Source organism: Streptopelia decaocto (assembly GCF_964273445.1).
Source record: "Streptopelia decaocto genome assembly, chromosome: 10".
NCBI lineage: Eukaryota > Metazoa > Chordata > Aves > Columbiformes > Columbidae > Streptopelia > Streptopelia decaocto.
In genome coordinates this window covers 1,226,314-1,247,534 of record NC_138665.1, presented here as the reverse complement: position 1 = coordinate 1,247,534, position 21,221 = coordinate 1,226,314, and the positions used below count along the sequence as shown (strand labels likewise).

General features: G+C 48.6%; 1 protein-coding gene across 5 annotated transcripts; it reads left to right on the top strand.

Annotated features, from left to right (window-relative positions):
• Nucleotides 1–333: 333 nt before the first annotated feature.
• TMLHE (trimethyllysine hydroxylase, epsilon) lies at nt 334–18,307 on the top strand. Of its 5 annotated transcripts, XM_082061871.1 has the most exons (10): nt 594–716; nt 936–1,161; nt 3,905–3,994; nt 5,962–6,145; nt 7,782–7,958; nt 8,668–8,947; nt 10,057–10,176; nt 13,266–13,502; nt 14,206–14,344; nt 15,427–18,307. In XM_082061871.1, the coding sequence occupies exons 4-10, from the start codon at nt 5,968–5,970 to the stop codon at nt 15,556–15,558; spliced, it is 1,263 nt and encodes a 420-aa protein (XP_081917997.1). In that variant the 5' UTR covers nt 594–716; nt 936–1,161; nt 3,905–3,994; nt 5,962–5,967; the 3' UTR covers nt 15,559–18,307. The 5 variants fall into 5 exon arrangements, with proteins under 5 accessions (XP_081917996.1, XP_081917997.1, XP_081917994.1 ...); XM_082061870.1 differs by lacking the exons at nt 594–716; nt 3,905–3,994 and adding an exon at nt 334–352; XM_082061868.1 differs by lacking the exon at nt 3,905–3,994.
• Nucleotides 18,308–21,221: the final 2,914 nt, after the last annotated feature.

Below are 21,221 nucleotides of genomic sequence, written 5' to 3'. Positions count from 1 at the left end.
TCCGGCCCCGCTCCCGGTCCCGCAACCACCAGCACCACCGCCGCCCCGCCGCCGGCCCAGAGCGTAGTGCGCATGCGCCGCCTTCTCGCAGTACAACACCCCCCCCCCCCAACCACGCCCCGCGGCGTTCTAGGCTGCACAGTGCCTCTCTATGGTATTCCCCCGGGATGCTCTTACGATTACAGCCATAAAGCTCCACTTCGCGCTCCCAGTAGCGCCGCTCATCGCCTGCCCCGGCTGCTCCCCGGAGACAGGCTCTATGCGCGGAGGCTTTTCGCTGCCTCCGCGCTCTGGGGACACCCAGGTCCTTATGCTGCTTGTGGCGCTCTAGCTGCCTTCTTAGATCTCTATGGTGCGTGCGGCGCTCTATCCGAGGGCCTCCCAGCTCTTTATCCCCGCTGGGTCGGTGCTTGGTGGTATTTTCTGCCGCTGCCCGGTGCGGGCCGCGCTTTGCCCCGCTCCCGTAGAGGCGGTGCTGTTCCAGTCCGTGCTACCGCCTCGGACTACTCATTCCTTACCACCTCTATGGCTGCAGACGCTCTACCCCGCGGGTCGCTCTCTATGGCGGGCGGCGCTAGGTGCTGCAGCCCCGCCCCGGGGCGGCCCCGCTCCCGGCCCGGCCCGGCCCAGCCCCGCCGCAGCCCCGCGGGTTTGGGGCCCGGTGAAGCCGCTCGGGAGGAGCCGGGGCGGGTCCGAGCTTCGGGGGAGCTGCGGAGGTGGGTCGGGGGCGGGGTGGGGGATCCCGGTCCCCTCAGCTCCCGGGGCTGGAGCGGCCGGACCCTGCGCTCCCCGGTATGTCCTCCCCACAGAGCCCGCCGGGCTGCGGGCAGTGCCCCGGCTGCTCTTGGGCCGCCTCCGCTGAGGAACCAGGAGCTGCAAGTTCAGTTTGTAACGTGGTTTGTTTGGTTTTTTTTTCTTTTTGTTTTCTTTAAAAGGTCAGCGAGACCCCGATTTCAGAGCCGTTGGTTCCTCGGGCAGCACCGGCTTCCTGAAGCACGACCAGCAGTAAATGTGTGAAAGGTTCCGAGCGGCGTTTTTAGCCCGGGCAGGACGGCAGAGCCGTGATCACAACACCGACCCTTTGTCACTTGATCAGCGTCCCGGGCCCGTCTGAAGCCTCGTTCCGCCTTTTCCCCCGTCTCAGCCTCATCCTGGTCCCAGGTAACGTTGACTGACCCCGAGTCCAGACGGGAGTGAGACACCAGATCGCTCAGTCTGTGGGTGGCAGAGCTGTTTTCTCTCTTTCCCTGAAAAAAAAGCAACTCCCCCCTGCCTGGGAGAGCTGCCTGGCACCTTTCTGCCATGGTAGGACCCAGAGCCGCTGAATGAAGTGGTTTAATAATAGGACTTTACTGCAATAAGAATCCCCACGGGGATATACCACGAGAGCTGGCTGTTTTGCTTTGCTGGGGTGGGGAAGAATTAGAGCTTGTTTCTGTTAAGCTGTGCAGCCTGACAAAGCTTTGCTTGAGACAGATGAAGGAACTGCAAACAGGAGATGGCAATAAGGTTATGGGAAGCAGGGTCTGGAGTCAGGTGGTTGGTGTTAAACATGGGGTGAGCAGATAATTACCTTTACTTCTAGATATAAAATGAACTAACTGTGAAGCTGGCAGTGTCTGGGATGTCTTTATTAGCTTCTTAATTTAATTGAAATCCCTTGTGGGGAAGGGCTGGAAGGCGAATCTGATTCCTGACAGCTGAGATCTAATATAGCTGTCTGCTATGGTGCAGTCTGCAGGGGGGCAGGAGCCTCTCTCAGTGGGGGAACAGCCAATTTGCCTTTTGTTTCTTCTGTAATTAATAGGTAAGCGAGGTCAGCTCGGGCTGTTAAACCTTTAACTCTGCTGGCAGTGGAGTGTCTGTGCCTCAGAGGTGGCAGCCTGGGTTTGTCACCTGGGTTAGTGTACTTGTCTCTCTGGTCCTGCACAGCCCTCTCGAGGCAGCAGTTCTATCTCAGCCTTCGCAGCGCTTTGCTTTTCATCCACGTTCCCTTTGCTCCAGCAGTGGCATGGGGTGGTGTTTGGGTACGTCTTCCAAAGCAGATGGAAATGTCAGATTAAATGAGCTGTGTGTGGCCTGTCTGAGATTTGCAGATGGAGTATTTCTCAGGCTGCCTTGAAAAACAATTTCTTTTCTCTCTCTTTTTTTTGAAGCGTAAGGCCTGTTGTGCTCCTGAAATTTTCCTCTCCCTTATGGATCAGAAACCTTTGCTTTAGCCAGATGCTCCTAGCAATGAAAAAGGATGCGTGAGTGTCAGCAATGTTTGGAAATTAATGAAAAACACGTGGTTGTTTTTCAGTGCTAAATAACCTTGAAAAACAGGCTGGACATGCTCACACAAAGCAATGAAACAGGTCTGCTCCCAGCCCCAGCAGACAGGGCATTAGAGCAGCTTCCCTAATTCCAGCAACCCAGGTCACCCTGTTCCTGGAAGATTTTGGCTAAAAGCAGAGATTTGTGTGGTTTCTCTTTCCATATATGTTTTCATTGCTGAAACTGCTTGATTACTATTTTTTCCAGCGCAGTATTTTTCTTTGCTCAAAATGTGGATTGTGGCTTTTTATCCAAGAGCTTAAAAACCATTATTGGTGACTTTAAATGCTTCTTGTGTCTGCAGTGTGACCAACTGCTGAAGGGCCAGGCGGGAAGTCTCCTGGACAGATGAGCCACTCCTGAGGCCCCTCTTCCTTCCTCCTCCTTTCACAGCCTGTCTCTCATCTTTTCTCTCAAGAGACTTGTGGTAATTCCTCAAATCACAATATATTTGTGTTTTTTGCATTTCCCTCCCGCACCTGCAGCTCTGCTCCTCCTGTTTCACCCCGTCACTTCTAACATGGGTTCTGTGTGTGCTCCTGTTTTTCATCCACCACGTGGACTCTTGGACAGAACAAGCTACACAGAAAAAAATATTCACATCTAATGTCTGTGTGGGATTTTGTCTTGTTTTGGCAGACTTGGTAACTGAATATCTTTCCTTTCCTAAAGTCCACTTGTGTTTACGTGCAGGGTAGTTTAATTTTTTCTTCCTCCTGCCCTTTTTTGTTTGAATTTCAAGGGAAAGTTTGTCTTGAAATCTCTCAGCTGCTGCGTTTCATTTCTGCCCAGGTGAGCTGCATGTGGGCTGGACACCATCAAGATGAGAAGCATAGAAGTGAGGTCAACAGGAGGGCTGAGAGAAACAGCTGTTCACAGAACTAATTCCAGCCAGGAGAGAGCTGTTGGCTCTCATTAAACAAATGCAAAATATAAATCCTCTCTAATCATATAGATTTTTGTTGTTGTTGTTTTCAACTCCTCTTAGTTTTAGTATGTCTTGGAAAGATTTAATTTCAGGCTTCTTTGGGAGCTCTTTGTGGTGTCTGCTTCCAGCAAGAAGAGCAGAGAAGCAAGAGGTCTCATTGATTAGATTAAATATCTGGGCCACTTACCATTACCTGTGTTTATTCTCTGGTGAGTTTTGATATTGGAAGAGGACGAGATAAAAGGAAGCGTGCGCAGAAAGAGATAACTATGGCTGGAGCTGCCCCAGGCAGAGGCCACCTCTAAATGGGTTTGTAGATGAGCTTTTCCTATCAGTTTTGGGCCTTGTGTGAGGAGATAGCAGGAATGTGCAAACAGCCTTGCTGCTTTTCCCCCCATGTTGGGTTAGTGGAGATCCTTGATATCCAAAAGCCAAGCTGGACAGAGCCTTCCCTCCTGTGTGTCTTTCTCAAAGAATAGTCTTCAGCTTTATAAGTTGCAATGCTTGGTTCAGGGAGTTAATAGTTTCTTTAAGCTTTGTAAAGCCAGTAAATATCATAGTGAGCTCCTGGTTTTCTATAGCTGCAGATTTTCTTTGCTTATTTGTTAAGTTTTCATATCAAATTTGGCTAATTCTTTTTTCCTATACTGATATTGAAAGCTTGGGGTGGAGGTGAAGCATTAGCCCAGAATTCTGCAGTGGCATTCCTACAAAACCTGACGTTCTGGCTGGAGACCACTGAAGGGCACAGTGAGTATTCACAAGTGTCCTCAGATGCCTGGCAACTCTGGCTGTGTAAGTTCTCTAGTGCCCCAGTTTCTCTGTCTGTAGTGAGAATGCTGGAGTCTTTCAAGATGTTGCAGCTCCCTCAGCACCTGTAAAGATTTTCCTGCGCTTTGCAGCAGTGTTTGAAGCGCAAGGTCAGATCTTGGTCACTGCAGGTGTCAGGCAGTGGGTAAGGAGCTCCCAGTGCCTCCTCTCCTGCTCCGTGGAGTAAAACAGTGGCTTCTGATCTGGAAGCAGCTGACGTTCAGGACAGCCTGATCGCCTGCAGATTGCTGAGGAGCGAATATTGCATTTTAGCAGCTGCTGAAATTTTTTTGTGGTGCTAAAGCCGTCAGTGACTTGTGCACAGACCACGAACCTTGCAAGACTCGATGGCTGGAAAGTGTGCTTCTGAATGTCAAACTGTGTCCTCTTTATAAAAATGCTTCCACTTCTTTTTGTTCCCTAGAGCTGGCTGGCTGTATTTTCCTTTTTTTCTGCTTAGCAAGTTGTTGTCTGGGAATATGGCACTTGTTGATTTTGTTGTCATTACCAACTTTTGAGATCTCTGCACTGAGTCAACTATGAAGTGTAGAAGCAGGCTTGACAGCCAAAGCATCAGTGCCTGTACTTTTCAGATAAGAAAATGGAGGAAAATCAGAAGTCTAGGATAAGAAATGCTCTCAGAGTCTATGTCTTATCCAGTGATACTGTATCTTTATGCACTTCAGACCAAAGCACTGTTAAAATTCTGCTGGGTTTAGACCCGACCTCCAGAAATTAATAACTATGACAGGGTGTTGCTTCACTTCTTAAAACTTGTAGTGGTTTAGCCTTTGCTCTTCGTGGTGAAGAGTTGTTACAAATCTCCCTGCGAGAAATCACCTTCTAATCTCTAGCCTAAAATTAACCACAGTTGGTTTCTCTTCATGCCAGCTGTGTCCTTCAGCAGAACCAGACATCTTCCTCCTCCTCATTGTTTTTCATGCTTTTTCTAGAACTGACCTAATTACTGGATTCCTCTAGTTCTTGCTTCTCTAACCGAGGTCACTTTTGTCTTCGTCACTGATCCTTGTAGTTCTGCCCAGGAATGATGAATTCAAACTGGGAAGGACGACACCTGCAGCGGATGGGGCTTTACCAGGATTTTGCACAAGACCGCTGAACGCACAGCCTTCTCTTCTGGAATTGCTGATAAGCCCTAGGATCTCATTTTGTTTCTTCTTTGGACTGTTTTCTGCTGTGCTTTGTGGTGGTCACAAAATAAGACACCGTTGTCTCTGCTCCTTCTGTTTCCAGCTGATGTGCATGGAGTGGATTAGCTTGTTTGTTTAAAAAATTCATTGACCCCCTAAAGGTTAATTCCCCGTTGCTTCCGTTAAACGCAGTTTTTGAGGGCAGCCAGTCTTCACACGCAACTTCGTGCTCTTCCTCTTGAGATATTGGTGATATCTGTGAAAGTAACTACTGCAGCTGGCCTGAACAAGGGGTGAAGCACCCAGTTCTGAGGGGATCACTGCATCCTCTGTGTGTCGTTAACAATACGCGTGGATTCTAGATGCTGGAAGCAGTTTGGCAGCGGGCCTGGTTGCATTGGCCCTGGGAGGATGCAAAAGTGACGCTGGTACTTGGACGTGGCAGTGAAGGTGTTTAATATGAGACTCCAAACTCTGCATTTAGTTATTTTGCTTGTCCAGATGCTGCCTGGGACATTGGTGACTCTCCTCTCTGGCCAGGCTGCCAGGTATCATGACCACTTCTTTTCTTCCTTCTCAGTGGACTAGTTCTCACTTGTCTCTTTTGTTAGTAAGCTATAATTGCAGGGATTGAGACCAGCTCTCCCAGAAGCGCTTATAGTGCCTGGCGTACGAGTTGCAGAGCTCGGAACTGGGACGTGATGCGGTAGCACGGCCCAGTCACCTTGTTCTCTCCTCTCTCTCTCTCTCTCACAGCTCGGGATGTGGTACAGGAGGCTGCCCCGGTTGTTCGTGGTGCCGCACCGGCCGACTAGGAGCACCAGCCCTCGCCTGCCGTGGCTGCCCCGTGACAGGACCGTCCCCGCTGCTGCCGCTCGCTGGCATCACACGGTCCCGGAGTCCCTGAAGTGTGCCTGGCAGTTACACGGTGATCACCTAGGTGGGTATTTTGAGTGCATTTATACCTGCTTTGGGGTCTGTTTGGGGAGAGGAGCGAGATTTTCTTGACCTTGTCCCCTGGAAGTGTTTTGTTTTGTTCTTTTCCACCCCCCGGCTTGTGAAATGGCCTGTTAGAGGGATGCACGCTGGAGTCTGTGTTTTCTGCTCCTTTTGGGAATTCCTAAAGGCACGTTGGAGTGGGCTTGTCTGCTAGTGCCAAGACTTTAATGATAACTGAGGCAATGCTAAATCAGAAATCAAGGGATTCCTGAGCAAGAATTGCATCTAAGCCTTGCCCTGTCACTCACTTATTTTCTCTGTAATGCTCAGGGCTCTGAGTGGCAGGCAGGATGGCTGGTTTGGTGTTTGCCCAGCTCTTTTTGCCTCCACCTGTGCAGGTTTTCCTTAAAACTGATGTGTGAAACACAGTTGTTGAGGCAGGTTTGCAAGCAGCCTGTGTGGCTGGATGGCAGGAGCAGCAGGGGGGCACAAAAGCCTTTTTGATGCAAATTGTACCTCACTGAGAGACTGCTTGAAAAAAAAGGAAGGAGAGTGTGTCTTAATGTGAAGTAATACAGCAAACCAGTTATAAATGCTGTCTGACACTGATTTTTGTCATTTTGGAGGTGACTTGGCAAGGGGTTGGTATTCTGAGTCATTTGGAAGCAAAGGGACTTGCTTGGTACTTCATCCAACACAGCAGCCCCAAGAAAGGATATTGTTGTTTTCACACTCCAAAGTGACCTTGGATACTCTGATTTCGAAACTGAGTAGAGCTAGAGCAGGAGGAGCAATCATGTCACCTCTGCCAGCTGTGACACCCTCCTTCTGAGGGGCTTTGAGTGTCCCTAAGCTGTCCCAGGGTGGAACAAGGAGGAGAGGCTTTATTGTCATGCTCCATGGATGTCAAAACTCTGTATCAAGGCCTTGATCATAGAATCACAGAGCAGTTTGCGTTGAAGACACCCTCAAAGCTCATCCAATGCCACCCCTGCCATGAGCAGGGACATCTTCACCAGCTCAGGTTGCTCAGAGCCCCGTCCAGCCTGGCCTGGGATGTCTCCAGGGATGGTTCATCCACCACCTCTCTGGCCAACCTGGGCCAGGCTCTTACCACCCTCAGGGCCAACAATTTCTTCCTAATATTTCTAGCCTAAATCTCCCCTCTTTTAGTTTAAAACCATCACCCCTTGTTGTCTGTAGTGTTTGTGTAGTTTGGATGTTGGTGTGATTATCTGGTTGACTCTTCCCTGTATTTCTGTGCTGGGGTCTACAATGATGTTACACACAGCAGCTGCTATGCTGCTCTGAATTGAGTACTTGTGGAAGAGAGATGATCGAGGTAAGTATGTTTGTCAGCCGTGCTCCTCCCTATCGCAGGACAATGTTGCCTGCAGACTTGGTAAGAAGGGAGACCATGGTGAGATCACTGACAGCCAGGCCTCCTAAGAAGATATTCTGCCTCATCTTTATCATCTGACAAGCTATTTTAATTTACGCGAAGAGGCGCTAAGTCTGGCGGCCTTGCATCCCCTGTAAGTGAGATCATAACTTGTGGGCTCAACGTTTCGCTTCTTGGCTTTGTTTTTTCTCGCTGTTCACACCAACACATCTTCTGAGCCTGTCGGTCTTTGCAGAGCTCAGGTATGCGAACACCCTGATGCGTTTCGATTTCGTCTGGCTGCGGGACCACTGCCGCTCGGCTTCCTGCTACAATGCCAAGACCAACCAGCGCAGCCTGGACACAGCCAGCGTGGACCTGGGGATCAAACCCAAGGCTGTCCGAGTGGATGAGTCTACGCTCTTCCTCACATGTAAGTAGCAAAGTGATTGTGCTCTGTACAGACCACCAGCCCTGCTTGGAGAGAGCCTTTTAGTTTTGCTGGGAGAGGGCGGCCCTATCTCTAACTCAGTAGCTGTTTTGAGAAGAGATTTAGCTGTAAGCACATTTTAAGCGCTGCTCTTCTGAGCAGTCTGTTACTGTAAACATGCCTTAGTCTTAAATTTGTGTCTGTTTTTCCTCCCCCTCTTCCCCAGCCTTTTTTGGGTAGAGATGTGTTTATCTTCAGTGTCTGGGTAAGGTAGGTAGTGAACAGATTGGTCAAGACATGGTTGATTTTCTTTTCCTTACCCTGTCCTCTTTGAGCTGGTATCCCTGATCAGAATTCACATTTTCTGTCCTTTCTGGTCAGCTTCCTGGCTGCTTTCTTCCTTTTGTTGTTGCTCACCTTTATTTATGGGCTTGTCTTCAGTGCTTTACTTCTTGGAGTCCTGTCAATAGAAAACCAAACCACTGAAGTTGAAACACTTAGCTCAGAATTTGGAGTTGTCGCAGCAACAACAATGCTTTTAGGACTTTTGGCCTTAGGCAGGTGATATTTTGGGTGGCATCAGGGTGCAAAGAGTCTGTCACAGACAAAACTAAAAAGGTGAGGATTGTCCTAGAGCGATGGTTGCACTCTACCATGATCTTGGGCTGTTCAGTGCAGTTGTGGTGACTGTGACTCTTCTCCCCTGTTGAAGGGCCGGACGGGCACGTGACGCGCTATGGGCTGGAGTGGCTGGTGAAGAACAGCTACGAGGGGCAGAAGCAGCAGGTCATGCACCCACGGATTCTCTGGAACGCAGAAATCTACCGCCAGGCCCAAGTTCCTTCTGTTGACTGCCAGAGGTTCCTGGAGACAGACGAGGGGCTGAAGGAGTTCCTGCAAAACTTCTTGTTATACGGGATTGCTTTTGTAGAGAACGTCACTCCCACCAAAGAGGACACAGAAATCTTAGCGGAAAGGATCAGCTTAATCAGGTAATGAGGGCTGCCCTGGGAAGGCCACTGACAGCTTTGTAGAGGAGCCTTGAAGGTTAGGCTGTTATTTTCTTTTTGTTTGGAAAGGTGCTGCCCTCCTATCCTGCGTATTGTGCGGAGTGGTCTGGTTTGCAAACAAGAGGTCTGGATCTTCTACAGCCTCAACAGAGATGCAGTGTTGCACTGGGGGATCTGAGCTCTTTTAGGGGAGAGGCTGGAGTCTCTGGGTTATGGAGCTGCCTTGGGAGCATGTGATGACTTTTGTGACAGTGGGACTGCACACAGAGGAGTGACTGAAGGAAGGAGCCTGTCTGGGAAGACGAGAGCTTTGCAAGGAGAGACATTTCCTGTTATGACTTGAAAGGTTAGGAGGGCAGCCCTGGCCATGGGACCCAGGGAGATCAAAAACAATTTGTAGCTCTTGCTAAAGAAAAATATTGAGGAATGTTTTTTCTTTGTTTGTGTAAAACACACCAAGAGCATGGCAAGCTGGGGTTTGAGTTTCAGGTTTTATCCAAGCTGCAGAAACGGTTTAGCTTGCTTTGTGCAGTTGGAAGAGGAGGGATTTCTTTTAATCAATAGTCGCTCCAAATAGAAATGAAGGGCTCCAAGGAATATCCAGCTCACTTTTTCTCCAGGTACCTTCACCCTGTGTACCATTTGTCTTTGTCTTCTGTCTGTTCCCTTCTATGCACATTGTAGCAGGAGGTGGGTGAAAAAGCAGGATCCTGAGAACAAAAAATGGGATCATTAGGCAGCCCTGTGGTGGGTACAAGCAAGGGCTTCACACTGGCAACTCTTCATGTTGCTCAGTGGCTTCCTTGATTTGACTGGAGCTGGTGTTTGGTGTGGAAAGATGATCTTGTATTTGTAGAGAGCAAGCAAGACTCATTGCCATCAGTGTGCTTGGGGAGCAAAAAGAGAAATTTAATACTGGAGGGCGCATAAGATGTGCCATCTCTTGACAATGTGGATTTTGTTAAGTTGTCCTGTTTAAATTTACTCTGTACATAGGATGGAGGGGAGTATCCTCAACTGCCAGAGAGGATCCGCTTTCCTGCCAGCTGATCCCTGCAGCACTTTGTGATAACCGCTCACCTCTTTTGCAGGGAAACCATTTATGGCAGAATGTGGTATTTCACCTCCGACTTCTCTCGGGGAGACACTGCCTACACCAAGCTGGCTCTGGATCGTCACACAGACACAACGTACTTCCAGGAGCCCTGTGGGTGAGTGTTTTTGCTGGGTCACAGACACACGTGCGGAAGGCAGGAGGAATTCACAGTGATGCAGTTACTAGCAGTACAGCTTCATTGTTTCCAGTGCTGCTGATGGGATATATTTCTACAGTCACACAGCAATGGTTGGTCCTGTCTGATCTGTGTGGACAGGGCTGGTCTGTAGATGACTTTTTCCTGTGCCTGAAACTTCTAGGTCTTGCAGAGTGAAGGACTTGGCTCTGAGGTTGCTGCCTGCTGCTTGGTGTTGCTGTGGTTTAAGTTGTCTTTGCAGCCACAAAGGTAGCTCAGTGATGTAGTCTTTTCTGTGCCACCCTGACACTTATCTGACAATCTGAAATCAGTCTCTGAAGTGACACACAGCGTTTAACCTCACAGAAGTGAGGAGCTGAATTCATTTGTGGTTTTATTTGTGGCAAGGCTCAGCTCCTCCTGCAGCAAGTGCCCCTTTATCAGCCGTTGTAGAAGTTTGCTCTGAAAGTTTGCTTTGACCCTGCTGACCTGGGGCAAGCCCTCCTCACCCCTATCAGCACCGGTTTGTTTTGCTGGCTGAGCTTTGTTACTGGCAGCCTTCAGGGAAACAGGGAGAGCAGTTTGCTTGGCGCAGCCTGCGGTAACAGTCTCTCTGCCCTCCCAAGCTGTGAGTGGTGACTGACGTACGTGCTGCGCTCACGTACACGCTGCGCAATCATGCTCCTTCAGTTCAGACAGGTTGGGCTTTGCATTTTGGCAGCAGTGCAGGCCTGTAGGTAGTCAGAAACCAGGATTCCCCAGCCCTTGGAAGTTCATGCCTGTCTGTGCTTTTAAAGGCAGTTCATAGCTACAGCACTGTTTCCCAAATTCTAGTTTGCAAACTGCTGTTCTGATACAGCCTCTGGGCTGTGAGTTTTACAGAGAGCTGGAGAAAGGAAGAGGCAGCAGCCCTGGTCATGGTGCACAAATGAAGTGCAAGAGACTTAGGCTTAATTTCTAGCTAAATTCTTTTTTGTCTGCTTTCATCTGAATCGAGAGGGGAATCGTTGGGAAATGGCCTAGGGGAGAAGTGGTGTAAGTACCATGATCTCTTATGGAAGCAGGGCTACAAAGAGAAGTCATTGGGTGCCTGCCTCCTGCCCCAGGGCAGGATTAGCTCTTCCCCAGGGAGGCTGTTAACTTGCTGAACATTTTAACAGGAAAGCTCTGTGGTCCAGAGCTATGAAAAACAGAGCAGGGGTGGCATCTGTTGACTGCATGAGGATTTTGGAGCAGCCCATCAGACCCGGAGGGCTGTGCTACCCAGGTAGCACCCAGAGCAGGTGCCCAACCAGGCAGGAAGCTTTTGGGTGTAGTGTTTGTTCTAAAGCAGCTCAGTAAGTGGATTTCAGTGTGCTCTGTGGATATTATATGTGCATAAAGCATAAGTCCTGCCACACACTTCAAGCCAGATCTAGTTGACTTCCCATTGGAGGTGAATAGCTGACTGCAGAGCCCGTGTGTTTTCATGACCTGCACATTGTTACCAGCTTGGCTGACTTGTTTTAGGAGCTCACAAAATCTTCCCAAAAAAATCGAACAAAAAAAAATAATTAGTAATCAGAAATTCAGCTTACAAAAGAGATTTGATTAAACTGTTCCATGCCAGAACTATAGAACTCATTAGCTATTTCTATGCCTTTCTTTTCCACTTTAGAGGGTTCCCTTCGGATAGTTGTATTCTCATCTGCAGCCAACTGCAGTGTATCAAGCAGTGACAGCATAGACTAAATTAACAGGGCTAACCATTTATGATTTGCAATTCTGCAAAACCATAGTTGTGCAGGAAGAACATGAATTTCTGGCTCTCTTGAGCCCCTGTCTCTGCCAGAAATCCCCTCTTCCCAGACTGTTTCAGACTTGCTTCCAAAACACTTGAAACAGTCTTTGACCTGCTACTAAATGAAATGAGGTGTTTTTCAAGAAAGATGTGTTCATTTGAATGTCTGCTTTCCCCCTCTGCTTTGCCTGAAATCGCCAAATCTGACAAGTCTCAAATTAAATTATTGCAAATTGTAGAGGATAGAAGCTCCCAAAGCTATGGGGAAGACTGCAACATCGTCTTGCTTGTCAGGTACCAAAGATCCTGCCCTCAGAAGAGGTTTTCTCAGCACCCCAAGCTTCAGGAGCAGGTTGTTGCCTTTGAGGCACAGAGTGTCCTTTGCTCCAGTGCTTGTGGAGCGACTTTGTAAAGCTGTCCTCAAACTGTTGAGGGTATATAGGGTGGTTGGAGCACCCAGGTGAAAAGGTGAGGGTGAAGCTGGAAGGTCCTGCCACATCACTCACTGTGCAGCTGGGCTAAGAGGCCCTGAAGCAAGATGAGAAGATAAAGGCTTTCCCAGAAGGTCCCAATTAATTTTCTGCCAGGCGAAGTTGGTACATTGAAAACTTAGAGTAGGTGGCTTGAGGCAGCTCCTGTGTGTTTGTTCCTAAGTACAATGCCTGCCTTGCTCAGATGAAGGGAAGAAGAAGTAAAAGAAGGACAAAAGCTGAGTTGGATGGCTTCCCTCTAGGGACGGGGTGTCCCTGTAGGTGAACTTCTCTTTGGGGACCTCTGCTCCAGGCTTTCCAAAGGGTCTTTAACGTGTTGCCTCGAGGGACTTCTCCTGACTGTGTGTGGGAGTCCATGGCGTACGTGCCTTTCAGAATCACCCTGGACTCCTGTTGTAGTTCCTGGAGACCCTCAGCAGCACAACCAGCATTTCTTTAACTGTCCTTTTGTTCTGAGGTGTTGTAGGGAAGTTAATTTTATGCTTTTGAACCTCTGCATCCTACTGCTTGGATGGACTTTGGGTGATATGTGCCTGATCCTACACCACTTGAAGTCTCCCAGACTCACAGCCCTCAATTTAGAAGGCGGTGTAGGCAGTTAGCCCTCCGCTCAGAAAGCGAAATGTGTGAGATTGGGCCTGAAGAAATTGCAAGTACAGCCAAGCAGGTCTTAGCAAAATGAATTGTATTACAGATAAGCGTGTCACAACCATCAGGGAAGTGTGCTGCATCCATCTACCTCTGTCTGGGTCCCTGGAGGCCAATGTCTTGTGCTCTGGATTCTCTCGCCCATGCAGCATCCAAGTGTTTCACTGCCTGAAGCACGAGGGCACGGGCGGGCGGACGCTGCTGGTGGACGGTTTCTACGCGGCAGAGCAGGTTCTCCGGCAAGCCCCTGACCAATTTGAGCTGCTCAGCAAGGTGCCGTTGAAGCACGAGTACGTTGAGAACGTGGGAGACTGTCACAACCACATGATTGGAGTTGGTCCGGTCCTCAATGTCTATCCCTGGAACAACGAGCTTTATCTCATCAGGTAACATCAACATGAGGCCTCTTGCTTCTGGGGAGGAGAAGGGATTGTGGCAGTCAGTAGTGGTTCTCCAGAAGATACCATAAACTAAAAACGAACATATGTTTTAGGGGCAGAAGTGAAACCACAGAAACACCCTGTGTTTCCTCCTGGGCTGTGCTATGCTGCTTTAGAGGAAGTGTCAGAACCACTGGCACAAAGATGGGTGTCAGTGCTGAACTTTTATTTTGCTCCTGTCATCCTCCCTTCAGCTCCGTGCCCTCATCTCACTTCATTTGAGAGGCAGTAGAATTCAACCCTTGTCTGAAAAAGCCTCTAGAAGCTAGCCTGGCATACGGGGAGCAGGGAGGGCACAGACAGGTTGCTTTCCAAAGGATATTCAAGCTGCTTTCTGCAGCTCTGGCTCGGCTTACTGCAGGAGGCTGTCCAGGACTGCTTCGCACTTTTATTCTCAACAGCCCTCAGTCTTGCCTGTTGCTGTGGCACATCCTTCAATGGAAAATGGTTTTACACTTGCCAGTAAATTCCTCCTTGCTCCCAGTGTTGTGTAATCTCCTCAAAGTCCTGCCTCTGTGGCATAACCTCCCTAGTCATCTTCATCTCTGTAGCCTCCCTTAAACACTGACTGATCCTGCTGGCTCCTGAGGTTCCCTTTGGAAATACCTGGAGCCACATGGGCAGCCTCTTCTCTTTCCTTTACTTCCAGATACAATAACTATGATCGTGCTGTCATCAACACTGTGCCTTACGATGTTGTGCACCGCTGGTACGCTGCTCACCGCACACTCACCGCAGAGCTCAGGAGACCAGAAAATGAACTGTGGGTCAAACTGAAGCCGGGCAAGGTAGGACTTGGGAGGCTCGTGCTTGCTTGGTACAGGCAGCGTGGCCCTTTGAATGTGCAGGCTTGTTGCCACTAAGGTAAATGCTTCCTATGCTGCAGTTTTCCTCTTTACAGCTGTTCTGAGGTGCCATCTGTTACAGTACTGGCATCTGTCGTGTATGTTCCTGCTGTCCTAAAACAATACAAGCTTCCAGATAAGGCAGAAATGTTTAATTCGAACATGGCCTCAGATTAAGGTTAGTCTTGACTAGGGGAGAGGAGATCTTTCCAGTCACTGAAATGAGGGCACTGAGAAGCAGAGAGGCTGGAAACAACTCTAACTTCCAGAAGAAAATGGTATTTTGAGATAAATATAAAGATGTGGGAAGCTGAATCGATTTCTGTTCTGAAGTTGTATTTAAACCCTTACATTTCCAGTGAATCGCAGCAGACTTAGGCTATCTTCTCTGTCCCAGAAATGGCTGAGGTGCCTTAGCATGCCTTGGTATTAAGAGGAAAAAGCTCTGCCCCGTGTTTGAAAGGTTGATGCTGGGTGGCAGCTTTGGAGGATCTTAAAGAGCTTGAGCCACAGTTGTAGACTTGAAGGTGTTACGGTGCCTGGCTTCTTCCTTCAGCTGTCCTGCTTGAAGGGGGTTTTATTCCTACAGGGTCTAGATACAGCCTGAGCCCAGGGCCCCAAAAATGAAAGGGTCCAGCAGGGAAGATGATCAGATCAGAGTCCCTACACCTCTGTGTTCCCAGGGAGGCAGAATTGACACTGTAGAGGCAGGAGAAGGCCAGTTGCTGTTGCTGGTGAACTATTGCTCAACCAGAAAAGCAAAGAAACAGCTCAGAATGTATTTCTGCACTTTGCTACCCGTGGTTAGCAGCGGAGCAGAACTGCTGGCCTCAGGTAAAACAGCTGTGCTAAGTCAGGTGAAACATCTGGCTGTGGTCTCATGTGCTGTCTGGCAGCGTTGAACAAGAAGGGTCATGCCCACCCTGGCAAACCCTTACCTGCTCTCCCAGTCTCCAGGGCTCTCCAGCTCCAGGACAAGGTCCTGGCTGCGGTGGTTGCCCTTCTGACGGCCTTTTCTCCTGCAGGCGCTGTTCATAGATAACTGGCGCGTCCTGCACGGCCGGGAAGCGTTCACAGGGTACCGCCAGCTCTGCGGCTGCTACCTGACAAGAGATGATGTGCTGAACACCGCACGCTTACTGGGGCTGCAAGCGTAGCCCGGACCACCCTCCGTGGAGAGGCAGCCGGAGCTCCAGCACCACCGTGCCCATGTGTCACCACGCCGAAGATGTTGCACATACCTCGGACACCTCCACCATCTCCAAGCAGATCTTGGTGCCTGCTCAGGAGAGGGAACGGGTGGAAGCCAAAGGTTTTGGGAGCTTGACGGGACTGTGTTCTGCCTTGGAGCATTGTCAGCTCCTCCTGGTCTTTGCAGCCAGTCTGTCTTGGCTCTGCCGAGTGGGGGTTTATCACACCATGGGAAGTGCTCCTCCAATCAAGTGCCTTCAGGATTTGGAATCTTTGAGTTTTTCCCTGTTTTCAAGCATTTTTGTCGGCTGGCAGTTCTAGTTTCTTTTTTTTAGCAGAGCAGAATGGAAATATTTGGGGTTTTGTCTCACCCCAGGCTGGACTTTTCCTCTCTAGAGAAGATGAAAGTCTATGGTCCCTATTTGAAAATGCCACTATGCAAACTGAGGGCTGTTGGCATATATCAGCGACTTCTTAAACCTACGATGTACCCCTGTAACAGTCCCTGACAGAATCCATGCTGCTTGAGGGATGGCCTGGAATGAGAGCCTGGTATAGTTAGGGTATTTCTGAAAAGATTAGGTTAGAAGGAAAGGGGGAAGTAGCAAGATCTGCATGTTGGGAAGGAGGGAGGACTGTTAGACAAGGGCTGTATTTCTCACGCTTCCCTGACTTCCAGTAATGCTTGTGTTCTTTCCATCCGTTGCACTGTACTTGTATCAAGGATGAAGGCTCAGCAGCTACAGTATTTGGTGACAAATTTCCTGCTGTGCCTGCTTTTTCCTCTTTTCTGAAGAAGGAATTTGTCTTAGGGCAGCTTTACACTGGCTGCTCGATACAACTGACCTTTCATCACCCAGTTCTGCTGCACACGAAGGTAATAAATACAGAGGTGCCTTGTGGCTCCTGGGAGGATAGACCGGAGTCTGGCACGTTGCAGGGCAACAGTGTAAGGAACAAAAGCAAATCCTATCATTATTAAAAGTATTGGAGTTTTAGAACCAGGAGGGCATTTTAGGATTTGTTTATTATTTTCTTCCATATTTTTGGAAGTGCTCCCTCTGCTCTGACCAGACCTTAAAACAGAGCTGGTCGCCCTCACTCCTGGCTCTCCTGTGTAAGCAAGATGCTCTTGTGTCCATGGTACAAGTGCAGCACACGTGTGCTAAACTTGCTGCCCTCATTTAATCTAAATACTGAATATATCGATCCTGCTGTTAAAAGATGCTCTTGAAAGCTTCTCTTCATGCGGAAGGAGCTCTCCGATGCCTTTCGCGTTGTTTCCAGCCTGTGGGGAGCTGCAGTCATGGGGAGTTGGAAGGGGTTTGGGAGTGAAGGCTTGACAGGAAGGTGCTGATTGAAGGGTATGTGAGGAAGTGAAACATGAGCAATGGTGGCAGGTGGCACAAGTTCCAACTGAGCTGGCTTCTGTCAGGTATGTCTCCCAGGGCCTGTGTACAGCAGCCTCAGACACAGGCAGGAACTTGAATTTTCCTCTTGGCTGAGCCAGTGGGTTCTTTGAGCAGCCTGCATTGTACGCTCTGTTACTTTCTTTGTTAGACCTTTTGTTTATAGGTTCTACTTAGGTTACACTAGCACAACATAGATGGGAAGTTTTACAAATCCTCGTTAATCGCGTTGAAATGACAAACCACAGTGGGCACACGTGCTGTCCTGCACACAGCCCAGGTGCTCTGGGCTTGGTTTTTCACCCTGTGCTTCTGGGTGAAGCTGTGGCTTGGAGCATGGGTGCCATAAAACAATCTCTGTGTTAGTTGACAAAAGACCCTGATCGGTATTTGAAAGAAACACTTGAGCGGTGGAGCCTTCTTTCCAATTATTTGAGGATAGTGAGGGTTCCTTAGCTCTTTTTTGCCCCCGGGATACGAGGGAAAGTGCTTGGGTAACCTGGAAATGTACCTTTAGTCAATGAGATCAGCTTTACCTCCCTCTACCCAGGGGACCTCTGTCTTTATCAGCTGCAAGAAGCTGAAAATCTGCCACCACCCTGAGCTGAGGGTGCAAGGGAGAACCGACCAAAGCATATCGACGACAGGTTGTCGCGACACAGGTGCCTTTCCCACAAGCAATGTGGTGACTGTAGCTCTGCCTCCCGCTGCGGAGCGTCCTCAGACACCAACCTCCTCTTCTGAGCCAACTCCAAGCCAATGCGCTCCTCAAGCTGATTGTGTCATCTGTTCACGGTGAATGTAGAAGCAAAACATTTCCTCGTAGGTATTATTCAAATCAATTTAGCCACCAAAAAATAAAATGAGGAGTAGATGGAGCTTTGTTTAAATCTTGTGTTTCTCCCCACTTCCCAAGAGGGCTAAATTCTTCCTAAGCAGCTTCTGAGCGTCGAAACTTCACATCAAAACAGGACTTCTTGGCATTGCTGCCTGTCTGCTATGGGTGTTTGTTGTGCTGTGTTACGGACCAGGCTCTGTTTGCTTTCATGATACCAAATCAGTTTTTGTAATTGAACTTTTTTGACTCTTTCAGCCAATAAATGATGAACTGCTTACTTCTCGTTACACTGGTGATCCCATGTATGTGTTTCAGAAAATGTCTTAAACTTAGAAATCAAGTCTTCAAATAAATGATTTACAGAGTGGTCACCTTAAAACAATATACATATTCCAAGGAGTCATGAACTTGAAAATAAGTCTATATCACCTATTAAAGGTGGAATAAACCCAAGGAGCAGTTAATCAATGAGTTTTTGTTGACTCTCATTGTTCATCATTTCTCTGGCCACACGGTGGCAGAAGATGCAAGTCTCTGACCAGTCCCATCCCAGTGATGCTGGTTCTGTTTTTAAAGTGTGATACCCATTTCTTTGGAGAATCCCAGGAACTCGGGTTCAAGAGCTTATATGATTGAACACTTTTAAAGAACTGCAGGATTTGATGGCTGTGGTGGCAAAGAAGGGTGGAGAGGGGAATGGAGATGATGTGAGGGGACATAGAGAGGGAATCTGAGAGCACAGTGGGGATGATGGGGGGGGTGTGGAAATGAATGACGGTGATTCAGAGGCAGGTAGGAAGCGAAGCGCGATCTGAGAGCAAATGTTGCAAATGAGGCTCTTAGCGACATGGTTTATTGCTAGAGTTAGGTTAAGGTTGGATTCGGTGATCTTAAGGGTCTCTTCCAAGCAAAATGATTCTGTGATTCTAATCAGGTTGTACCCAGTGAGGCAAGGAGCTCTGGGCGGGGCTCTTGGAGGGCAGTGTGTACTCTGCAACCCTCGGTTCCCAGCTGTGGACATCCCAGGGCCCACAGTTTGGTCCCTTTTGCTACTGGGGGCCATCTCAGAACCACACAGAATCCCAGAATGTGAGTGGTTGGAAGGGACCTGGAAAGCTCATCCAGTGCAATCCCCCCATGGAGCAGGAACACCCAGATGAGGTTACACAGGAAGGTGTCCAGGCGGGTTGGAATGTCTGCACAGAAGGAGACTCCACAACCTCCCTGGGCAGCCTGGGCCAGGCTCTGCCACCCTCACCGGGAACAAGTTCCTTCTCTTATTTAAGTGGAACCTCCTGTGTTCCAGTTTGCACCCATTGCCCCTTGTCCTGTCACTGGTTGTCACCGAGAAGAGCCTGGCTCCATCCTCCTGACACTCCCCCTTTCCATATTGATCCCCAGGAATGAGTCCCCCCTCAGTGTCCTCTTGTCCAGCTCCAGAGCCCCAGCTCCCTCAGCCTTTCCTCACACGGGAGATGCTCCACTCCCTTCAGCATCTTGGTGGCTGCGCTGGACTCTCTCCAGCAGTTCCCTGTCCTGCTGGAACTGAGGGGCCACAACTGGACACAAGATTCCAGGTGTGGTCTCCCCAGGGCAGAGCAGAGGGGCAGGAGAACCTCTCTGACCTACTGACCACCCCCTTCTAACCCACCCCAGGTACCACTGGCCTTCTTGGCCATCTCTCCCTCACCTTGTGCACCTGAACACATTCCCCCACCCCATATGCACCCTCAGTTGCCTCCACTTGCCCTCTGGTCCGCTCCAGACCACCCCATTTGCTTTCCGGTGCCCCCACATCCTTCATTTGGTGTCTTGTCCCCCCAGGATCCCTTCCCATCCCCTTGGGTGTGCCCTTTCTTCCCCTCCAGTGCATCCAGGAGCCTTTCACTCCTCACAGGACTCACATAAAAAAGAAATAAGCTGCTTTCAGCCCAGCCAGGTTTGATGGAAAGACTAGCAGGAAAGGAAAAAGAATGCTCTTGGAAGCATTTGATCCGTGCTTCCCTCAATTATAATCTACATGTAGTGATTAAAATCCTTTTCTTATATTAAAAAAAAAAAAAAAAAGCTTTAATTCTGCATTTCCTATACTGAAATTATTCTCAGCGAGCTGAAAGGTATTTACATTTTTAGCTTTACTTCTCATTTCTTTCCTCTGGCTACTGGAAAACATAGAAGCTATTTTAATAGCTAAAGTACCTAAAATGTATTACCTAAAGTTAATTATTAACTTAATTAAAAACCTTAGTTCAAACCTGAGCTGTCAGGGTTGGAGAGACAAACAGTTTTACCATGGAAATGGAGCAATATGATTTCACAGAAAAACAAGGAGGAAGCAAATTAAAACGTGGCAATGATTACTATATCGAGGAAAGACAGATGGCGCAATCGAATTTCCATGTGATAAACCTGAGAGGCATGCAGGTGGGTCGGATTGCTCTTTATAATATGTGAAATATTAAACGTAACGTGCAGAACACACAGCAAACCTCCCAGTGACCAACTCTCCTGGAAACCCTTACACCTCCTGCTCTTCTTAAATAAACCGCAGCTGTTTGGAGTTGACAGTTTTGAGCAGGAACACGTGAGTTCCCTCTTTTCCATATGCAAACGATTGGAATCGGCTGATTTTACCCAGCGTCTCTTTTCTCCTCGCCTTTTTCTGTTTGAACTTTAAAGATGTCCCTCACCACTAGCCAGAGAAATTGCGTGTTCATTGACGGATGTGGCAGCACCGCTAATGAGAAGTACCCATTTCCAGTTCATTAACTACTGTTAATACACTTTGAGCCTCGGGCATGGAATACGATAAATACATTAGATGAGGAAGGGTAGCAAATGATCACCTAGTCCCCCTTTGATAACCTCAGTAGATTAATAAAGGGGAAACCTTAACAAACCCATAGGAGTCTGGTGATTATAGCACCAGACCAAGATTTTCCGAGTGATTGATTATTCTGCTGTTATTTCACACCAACCCATCTACCAGATTGGTACAATTGTGGTTAATTAATCCCTTACAGCTGATCACAGCACCCTCTGCCCTCCACCCCTAAGAGGCAAAAAATGGAGCAAAAAAAGGGGGATTTTAGGTAAAAACAGCCACTAGGGCTCACCATAAAACCTGTTGCTCCAAAGCAGTTTGGTTTCTCAGAACAGCCAGACTTCAAAATGTTTGACAGATGAGGAATTTTATTATTTTACTGGGGCAAAAAGGAAAACAAAACAAACAAGCAAAAAAACCACATTGTGGGTAAATACCAACAGGGAATTCTAAGAAAGATTTAGTTGAAGAATTCAAGCTTGAAAACACAAGCAGAGAGGAAAGCAGAAGCTGCAAGAGGCAGGAAGAGGCAAAAAGCTGTAAAGAGAAGTTGTGAAA